General features: G+C 37.2%; 1 protein-coding gene across 2 annotated transcripts; it reads right to left on the reverse strand.

Moving 5' to 3' along the window:
- Positions 1-4,155: 4,155 nt before the first annotated feature.
- LOC113349807 (protein MICRORCHIDIA 2-like) lies at positions 4,156-9,922 on the reverse strand. 2 transcript variants are annotated; one of them, XM_026593850.1, is made up of 19 exons: positions 9,480-9,921; positions 9,300-9,374; positions 9,048-9,082; positions 8,822-8,900; positions 8,603-8,692; positions 8,303-8,378; positions 7,853-7,931; positions 7,632-7,760; positions 7,154-7,252; positions 6,752-6,853; positions 6,501-6,650; positions 6,114-6,206; positions 5,898-5,949; positions 5,666-5,777; positions 5,327-5,498; positions 5,128-5,216; positions 4,919-4,961; positions 4,594-4,810; positions 4,156-4,430 (listed from the first exon to the last, which is right to left on the reverse strand). In XM_026593850.1, the coding sequence occupies exons 1-18, from the start codon at positions 9,688-9,690 to the stop codon at positions 4,691-4,693; spliced, it is 1,806 nt and encodes a 601-aa protein (XP_026449635.1). In that variant the 5' UTR covers positions 9,691-9,921; the 3' UTR covers positions 4,156-4,430; positions 4,594-4,690. The 2 variants fall into 2 exon arrangements, with proteins under 2 accessions (XP_026449635.1, XP_026449636.1); XM_026593851.1 differs by lacking the exon at positions 7,154-7,252 and having other exon boundaries at positions 9,480-9,922.
- Between the last annotated feature and the right edge of the window lie 389 nt (positions 9,923-10,311).

The following is a 10,311-nucleotide window of genomic DNA, read 5'->3' on the forward strand; positions in this document are numbered from 1 at the left end:
ATACCATTAGATAGGCGGAACGGTAATTCCAAGATGGTTTTTAACTATTTTACCTTATTTATATTGCTTGGTTATCATCACAATTGAGTTTATGTCTCTAACATAGGAAATATAACAAAGAAAAAAATATGGATATTTGCAAAATCAATAAAAGTTTCTTAGAGCTTCTCCAATGGCATATATGTGAGGGGAAAAGTATTAATCCACATAGGATGCACAACCATATTTATAAAAAATTATCTCCAACTCATTGATGTGGGGATGAGGTGGCAAAAAAAATGTTAGACATCCTCTAGGTGAACCTCTAGTTTTAGACATTCACTTAGAGGATGTCTTCCCATCCTAGTCACACTTTGACTAATAAAAATCAATGAGAACAATAATGAAAATAATTTTAAGCAATTATATGCCTACAAATAAGTAAAGAAAGATGAAACAATCTAATGGGTTGGAGATAAAATTTATTTTTTCCTAATATTTACGATTTTATACCTAGAGGATGTTTTAAAAATGGTGCCACATATGAAATATCCACGTTCACCATCGAAGAAGTTCTTAATCTAAGAGAATTGGTCCCTCCACCTATATGTTTATACGGTTTATTTTTGGAAAGAATAGTGTTCATAATCGGAATTCTCATAATTGTCATAAGATTCACCCTATTCATAATGTCTGAATCCGAATCTTCTATGGTTAAATAGATCGGCACTCACTCAATCAGCATCATTTGTATTTATGTTTTTACATCATTTATATTTTACATCAGAAGATGACTTAAAAAATACTAACTTGATTTTTTTATTATTTTTTTTGGAACGAAAATACCAACTTGATGGTTATTGGACTTGACATTCTAACGTAAAACTTGCTCCAACTGGCGAAGATATTATCCCAAAATCATCAGTTTTAGTGGTTGATTTTCGTCATCATAATCAGCCAACCCATAATCATGTCTTTATATGGAAAATAAAAGCTAAAAAGCAAGCAAAGTTTGTGTCCGTTGTTCGGGAGAATCATAAAGAAGCATAACTTTAGCAATCAAACCCTAACCCCAACTGTGGTGTGGGGAATCCATTTGCTCATCCAAAGTCTGTTGTTTATTACGTGACATATCGACATGTGAAAGTAGCATACCACAATAATGTGGTGTCCCAGCGACCCAAGCTAGGCTATTCCCCCGATTCAGCAAAGAAAGAGTGCGAAAGCAGAAGGCACTAGTCGTAGGTTTTTGAGAGGAGCTCAACACTCACGAGTCACAAGTTGCATAGATAGGAAGGAGAACTCCATGACCTACAAAAGAAATTCAATGACATGCGCAAATCGCTAATTCATGCGTTAGACCCCACACCCCTTTTGACGTGGTCCCTTTTCTTTTTCTTCTTTCCTGCTGCCTGCCCAACTCTCACTTTCTCCCCTTCTCTTTGTGACGATGAACCGCTCTACAAGCAGGGGTGTAAATAATACCCGAAAATACTCGGCCTGCCTGTATCCGTCCGAGCCCATCTGTACCCGAAGTTGCCCAAAGCCTGTTATGGCCCGTCATGGACCATCCGGCCTGGTTTGGATTAATTTATTGGGCGGTCTCGGGCTTTGCGATTAATTATGATGCCCGGCCTGATACCCGGCCTGGTGCCCGGCCTAAAAGCCTTCTATGTGCCATTAATCATTTAATATCCTCTTAAAAGACTTAAAAGTTACAATTTTATAATTGTCAATTTTGTGTCAAGAAAAATAAAATATATAATTGATTTTTTACTTATAATTAACCTTTTCAAAACATTAATGGTAATATATTTTCTTATTAGAAAGTTTATTGTACTCTAATTAATTATTTATTATAGGCTAAAATTAAATATTTGTTAGTGTAATTTAAATATAAAATAATACTATCACTTATGATATGCGATGTTGGAAAGGAAAGGATATTGTATTTAATACCGTTCATTTGAAAATTTAAACTTAAACAAAAAAAAAAAATCAAAATAGTGGCCTGTCCGGCCCGATCTGGCCTGCCCGTATAAAAAACGGGCTTTGGGTGGTCTTTGGGTAGCAAATTATCTATTTGTGCCCGACCTGTCCGACCTGAATTTATTTACGGGCTCACAAATATTAATCCTAACCTGCCCGGCCTGTCTTAGTTTTTGGGTCGGGCGGCCCGGCCTGCCCGAATTTACACCCCTATCTACAAGACGCCTTGACAATTAAATAACGGGTTTACGTTAGGGTTTCATGCCCTTAAGAACCCGAAATAGTCGCCACTTTGGGGATCACAGAAGCTACTCAGCGTTGTCTCCTTGATTGACAATTTTAAACCATTACCAAAACAAGAGAAATTAACACAGACAAATTACAAGTCAGATGAATGAGCGCGTAGGGATTCTGAAAAACTCTCGCGAGTGAAGCAGCATATGCACCGATAGATTTTGATAAAGAAAGTTCTCGCACTAAACAAGAACCGCATTTCAACTTTTTTTTTTTTTTCTTTCTTCTTTTGCTTGCGAGAGGGTGTCGCAATCAATTTATAGTGAAAAGAAAAGAAAATACGTGACATAAATGACTGTTCCGGATTTTTGGACTTCACAAATCTTTCAAAGATTGTGAAAAGGAGATTGAGAAAGAGAACAATCAACAATCCACCACGGTCCTTCACTCACTCATTTATATTCCCCCTTGGTCTTCGCTTGTTGATGGACATGCTTGAAAGCGATCCACCGCCCCAGTGGATCCATCAACAAGACTAATCAAGTTTGATTTTCGGCATTGGATTCATTTTCTAATTCTTAAGAATGGGAAAAAAGTACATGTATAGTATATACATTCCTTTAGAGCAACTGCAGTGGACGACTAAACCCAAATTTGGTGTCGAGTGGGCTGGCGTAATGGGACGAACCATCGATCAAAATTTGATCAAAGAGTAAAACTCGGACCAAATTTGGTCGGCGATTAAGACCAAATCCAAATATAGTCGGGCGTTTATATAATGTCCGCCTACCCGACGGGCGTTGGTATAATGTCCGCCTGTAGACGCGCGTTCGTAAAGTTAACGCCTGATGCAGGGCGTTGGTATAATGTTTGCCTGGATGGGGCGTTGGTATAATGTCCGCCTGAATGGGGCGTTGGTATAATCAACGCCTGGCATGGGGCGTTGGTATAATGTCCGCCTGGATGGGGCGTTGGTATAATCAACGCCGGACACCAAATACAAATGGGGCGTTGATAAAGTCTTGAACCCAAATTTGAAAAGTTTACAAAACTTTGGTTGGGGCGTTGTCTTTATCAACGCCCCATTTTTTTTTTTTTTTTCTTATTTTTGAACCCGGGCGAACGTATAATCTCCGTCCCACACACCAGGCGTTGCTATAGTTCACGCCCCATACAGGCGTTGTCTTTCTCAACGCCCCATACCAGGCGTTATCTTTATCAACGCCCCATGCCAGGCGTAATCTTTATCTACGCTGGACGATGAAGCGGACTTTATATCAACGCGCGACCAAATTTACTCTTCACCCGCTACGTCACAGGACGGACTAAACCCAAATTTGATCTTTTTTTTTAGTCTTTGGTCTTTAGTTATGCTCGCACCACTGTGGACGCTCTTAGGTGCCATGAACGAAAAAAAAGAAAGAAAAAAGTGAGGAAAAAAAAGGGGGAAAAGAAAAGAACAAAGAATCTTAATATTGGCATGGCTGGGGGAGATTAATTTAGACTAGACACAAGTCTTCTAAAACATCAATAATTTAGTCTACTTTTCACTATTCTGAGTTAGTGAATGAGATGTTTCTCCCTGTACACACGTCTTGTTAACTGGGCCATTACAATTTCATACTTCCACATTATATTGTATTGTTAAATCCCTTAATCCACACATTCCCTAAACTTTGTCCATGGGCGACATGTTAAATCCAAATTTTGATGCCCTAACGAACACATGGGCATAGTCTCATCAGTCTAATGTCAATTGTGTTAGGTATCAAACCATGTGCCTCGGTCCCTCAACTGTACAACCATTACATTGGCTAAATCACCCCAGGCCTAGACTAGTTGGAATGTTTCATTCTTTTTTCCTTCCAAGGTGGGAAGACATTCACAATGGTGTTAGTGGAGACTGCTAAATTTAGTGCTGGTGGTGATAGTTACTCGGACGATAGTGACAGATTTTACTCGCTATGGTTGATCCAAAACTGTGTTAATGTGGAAAAGGTGGCGGTGAACTCAAACATCGATACTGTGCACACCCTTCTGTATGTATTGTTCTACATGTTTTACATAATTAAATATCATTTACTGATATTATTTATAATCAACCTACGTGGAAAGATACAAATACCATAATAGACAGGATATTACCATTTGCCTTGCCAAAAGATAGGTGCTGTAGAAGTAGCATCATCAGGCAGAAAATGAACAAGTATGCAGGTCTAGTTTCCAATCTACAATTGGAGAGAAGAATTACTAGGTTAGAACATAAAAACAAAATGATGAAGATTTCCTTTGCTTGATAGGATGATCAAATAGTTTATACTGATCTAATAGCAGGAAGAAGCATGTGTTACGAGTATTAAAAACGATAAGGAGACGAGTGTGTGCGTGTACCTGGGTAACTGTTGAGCGCCAAGTTAGAAACCGGAAAATCATTTTCACGACTGATTGAGGAATCAAAATTTTGCTTTCAAGTTGACATTTATTTTTATCATATCTTCTCCCTTTCTTGCTGCTTTGCCAACAGATGTTTCTTTCTATTTTCTATATGAGAAGCAAGTTGAGAACATTTCCTTTTGGCTTCCTGCAGCTGCTTTTCCAATTTCCCAACCTATGGTCAAGTACAAGATTGAAGCAGGAAAATACACAACTTTCAGTCGATGTTAAATATAAAAAGCTAATTATAATTTTTTTTTCAAAATGTGTTGTTTTGATATACCGTGTTTTTTAGGTCATTTTCCTTCTCTTTGTGATCTTTACACCTGTTAAAAAGGGTTGGCACAATTAAAAAGACATATTAATAAAAAATGAAAGATGATACTTTCCTTTGAGATGCTCATACGAAAGCAATACAGGAGTAATTTTGATTTGCCCAGAGCAACCAAAATATAGCTTAAAGCTAGTGCTGCAGTAAGTACTATTACGTACTTCATGAATAATTGTATGTTCTCTTCACATATCTGCTCGATTGTAGTGGAACCTAAACCATCTAAAGATTCCTCTTCTTTAGAAGAACCCTGCACATCGACGAAACACAATGTAACTTGAATAGACCACCAAAAGAAACTAACCCTCTATACAAATAACCACAACTATAAAGATAAAGAGAGGTTTTACTATCACATACTGCTGCTAGTCCATGTGGCACATTAGCTGCAAGACCCACGACAGGTTGCTCGGTAGGCAACTGATAACCAGCTTTAAAGCCAGTAGACACTTCACCAACACGCAATTCCTTCTGCATACAACGTATCTCAGGGATTCTAGATTGAAATCCTATCTTGTGGCAGTTTCCTGTCCTGCATGCTCCAACGATGTTAAGCAGATAATAACTAATTGTATGTTTAAAAGTTTCAACACAAGATTAAACTAAGTTGTGTTAGGCGAAACAGTTATACAATACAGTCCACCGTATTTAACAGTGTTTGACCAAAACTAACGTATCAATATAAGCTAAGTAACAAACCAGTATTCCATTATCATTTGTTTAATCCTAGTCTCAAGCCGGATGTATAAAGCTGATCTTTCAAAGTCCTGTTTGTCATGTGCTGGTTCAATAAAATTTGCTTCAAGAACACCTGCAATGACAGCAATTTTTTTTGTTTTACCAGATGTCCCCGAATGTGCATAGTGGAGAGACAAACTATTGGACATTCTAACAACATTCGGGCAATACACTCTTTGGATTAATTGCTTACCTACAACACCAGTGCCTCTGCTAGAACCTTCATGATAGGCTTTCCAGAACGGCTGGAAAATGAGAAATAACACACGTGGGTGACATGACTCGGGTCTTAAAACTTTGAGCCAATAAGTGCTTAGTGAGCGACAAGAATAGATCAGTAATCTGAGCCATTCATCACCATTCACATTTCTAAAGAATCTGAACAAAAATAGAATTAGAATACACTTACCCTAATTAGGCGATTCTTATGGTAAATATTAAACCCGGAGACTTTAAGAAGAGGGGCCTCTTTCACAAATCCAATTGTTGTTTCCACCGAAATCTAAACACCCCAGTTAATATAAGATTCAGCTCAAGCTCAAAAAGGAACAGAAAAAACATCCGAACGGAAAAGTAAAACCAATGTAATGACATAACAGTATCTTGAGTTAGCGCGGTCTGTTCTGGTGTACTTCGAGTTCAACTCATGACTACTGGCTATTACACAAGGAGATGTGCAAATTTTTATAAAAATGTTAATTGCTAAAACTGTAAAACACAAGTGAAAAAGTACAAATATGTTCAGAAACTGGTTCCGATACTTGTCATTCAGGTTCTGATTTCACCGTTGTCTTACCTCTTGTGAAGCTAATCCCAGCTTTGGTTTGTAAATAATTACTTTGGAATATTTCAAATCCTCCGCAACAATGTACTGTTGAACAGTTTTCCCCCTTAAAATAATTTGGAAATCAGTAAATTTTCTTAAATACAAGATCGACGCGTAAGCCTGTTAAAGAAGCAAGGGGGTCATATTTTAGATGCGAGAAACAATATAAAGATGGATCAGAGTAGCATATTAATGACGCAAGCGACAATAAAGGACCGTACCCTTAAGGAATAGCGAAGTTGGTAAGAAATATGAGATTCCAGTAGTCTGTGTGATTCCCTAGACCCCTTTCCAGTAACAACTTCATCTTTCAAACATATATCCTGCAAGCAGAATAGTTCTGTTAATGCTAATTACAAACCGTGGGCATATAAGCAACAGCTAGATAATAGGGCGGGGAACTGCAGAGCAGTTTGGACAGTAAGACCAATGGTACTATCCAATATTGTTTGAACTGCAGAGCAGTTTGGACAGTAAGAAGAAAGGCTCTCTAATATTGTTTCCCCAGAGACAGTTCTTTTCTAAAATTCGACCATCAAATCCCTACTAAGTAGATGATTAACAAACTAAACCACGTTCACAGAAAATTTTTTTCAAAAACGCAGTCTAAAAATTGGATATACCTCCTCATCTTTATTGAAATCTAGTTCCAGAACCCCATCATCACTAAGCCATAAGTTATATATGATAATCTTTGTCCCATGAGCTTCAATATCATCAAACTGAAAGGTGATGATGAGATTATATTACGACGCGTTGATAGTACAAGTATTACTACAACCTTAAAGTAATAATCATAAGAAATACATATCATTTCCCCAAGCTTCATCTGAGTAGCCTGACTGAGAAATGATACTTCGATCACTCGCGCGACAAGATAAATTTCATCAAAAACGCTGAAGAGAACCAAATATTAGTATGTAGTGAGAGAGTGGGTGTGACTTACCGTAGATTCTAGTATCAAAAACATAAAACCAACCTCAATAAAACAAACAAAAGCAACTAAGAAATATTTTGATAGTTTTTTGCAGAATGCCTTTATGCAAGAGACAGTATGTAGAAATAAAATTCCAAAAGGGAACTCCACGAGTTAAAAAGCACCTGTTGCATAAGCTCTTCCTCAGAAGCAAAGGGTGACCATTGAAGGATTAGCTTCAAGTTACTAGACCAATCAGCTTGTGAACCACATATTATTGGCTGGGTTTGACGCCCAGTAACTTCAAAATCAACCTGCATTATAAGCATAAGTACATATGAATTTCAAGGGAAAAGAGAAGCAAATAGCAAAGGAAGGATCCTTGATGTTAAGTTAGATAATTTACCATGGGAACAATGACATCATCTTGCCCAGTTTTTCTCAAAAATGTATACGAGAGGAGACCTATGCTTTGTGTCACACGGCTTGAGAAAAAAATTATTACAATGTAACACAGTAAGATTTAGTTTAACAATAGCGAAAACAAAGTAATAAATCAACAACAAAGACCATCTTGGAATCCCCGACGTGGAGGTGCCAACAAAGAAATAATACCGAGAGAGAATGGCACCAACAGAGTCTGTCTTACTAAATTGCACGTAATTCCTATATCCAGACACGCTGATGAGGACTTTAGATGCATGCCTTTAAGGCTACCCAAAAAGGAGAAATTTTGATTCTAAGAGTTTTTTGTTTGGTTGTTTATTTGAATAAATGTGGCAAAGGGATCATACTGATACAGATGACGCCAAATTCTAGGACCCATACTAACGTAACTCATGAAACCTGTTATTACCTTCCACGAGTGGCCCGGCTGAAAACGATAACATCAGCTCCCAGTCGCATGGTACTAGTCTTGAACCCATTACCATCTGCAAGAACAATACCCAGCTTCTGACATTTAAGAATTAAGCAGATTACCAGGGCTCGGCTATGTTTTTCTACTGCTAGTTTATTCTTTTACACCCATCACTTGTCCAAAAGCACAAAGCTCAAAAAGCTTAAATTGGTCATCTACATCAACTCACTATAGGTAGCAACGAGTTCGTGTAGAATTGAGCTCACTAATAGTCACAGAAGATGGCACGAGACTTACACTGTCCAATCGTTGTGTTTGCCATCTTTGACGAATAGCCCAAGCTCATACACTGCCTCATACAATCAGGATCCATTCCTCCTCCATTATCTGCATACAGTGTTTTAATAGAATATAATATTTCAATTAATTTACAGTATTGTTTAAATGCATATGAAGTACACATTTCATAAAATTTACAGTACTATAAAAATGCAAATGAAGTACATATATCATTACCTTGGAAAAGCAATGCAGGAGATTCATCCTTCGCGTTATATAATGTATCCACCTTAACGTAGGTAGCACCACTCCTGATCTGGTTGCAGTTATGCGTGCAAAGACAAGTTTAGCATAAAAGATATATATGTACCTGAATGTATACTCAAGATAGCAACTCTAGAAAGCTAGTCATACATAAAAAAACATACAGAAGTTACATCTTATAGACTTATGAGTTGTTTACCTCATCAACCGCATTATCAAGAAGCTCCGCTATAGCTGCACCAAACACAAAAGCCATTCAGAAAACAAACAGATGGCGGGACGCAGGAGACTAGATTTACATCACATGAATTGTAGTATTAAAAATGAATTACACAACACTACACTTTACCTAATTACCAATTTTGAATGCCTCTACTTTTATAGTCAATTTTGTTATTTTCTCGGTTTGGATATGATTTAGCTTTTACCCCATTAATAGTAAGCGAATTACCTCCAAATGCCCACTTATGAGATGTTGCATTAGAATGAAGAAACTTCGGATGAACGCGAGCGTGTTCCAGTTGACCTAGACAAACAAAACAACTCCTAATTTAGAATTGCTGATTATAGTGTACAATCTACATAAAGAATCAAGAAAATAATAATCAAAAAGGAAAAAGGGGAAAACTACCTTGAGGAGTAACAGATTTGGTGTTACCAACTGCATAATCCCCTGCTCTCCAAAAGCTACGTGATTCTGATTTATGCTTTTGATTGGTTTTACTTTTACAAGACATGAGAGGTTGATTCCCTATAGCTGGTATTCGATTGTTTGGATCTTTCTCACTGTTACCTTCGAGATGAACAACGTTAATAGGATCTTTATTTTGTTCCGAAGACATTGATTAGTATTAGCAAAGAAACAATTATCTTAGGTTTTAGGGTTTTCGAGTTTCCTGGTTTAAGGACACTGATTAATAGCGAAAGTCTGTTCTGGAAAAAAAAAAAACAGTTGTACAGTATTCATAAACCTATAAACAGAATTTTTGATTTGATTAAAACAAGATTCTAAACTAAAATCGGCTGATTCGATGTGGAAGTTGTAACCGCTATTTTGCCAACTGAAGTGAGACGTCACTAGGTTTAGTAGGGTTTTGCTAGACCCACAGAAGAAAACCACCGAAAAATACACCGTTTGGAATCGCACGGACATAGGGTATCGTTCTTTGCATTTATTTTATTTTTTTTTTTGAAGGAAAAATGGGCTTGAACAACCCATAGTTTATTAAATTACCTCATTGAAATTGAGGTTTGAAGGGATATATAATGGTGGAGAATCACCGTTCCAGAAATCATGATAACATCAGTATCAATTACATCAATTGGAAACCAAAAGAAACAACTAGTACTAAGTTTGTAGATTTCGGAATGTAAACAAACAAAAAACCGAAATTGTACTAATTTACGTTATGTCAACGAAATTGACACCCTTCTAATGGTTATTGATTCAAACCATTTTGATT

This window comes from Papaver somniferum, chromosome 2 (genome assembly GCF_003573695.1).
Source record: "Papaver somniferum cultivar HN1 chromosome 2, ASM357369v1, whole genome shotgun sequence".
NCBI lineage: Eukaryota > Viridiplantae > Streptophyta > Magnoliopsida > Ranunculales > Papaveraceae > Papaver > Papaver somniferum.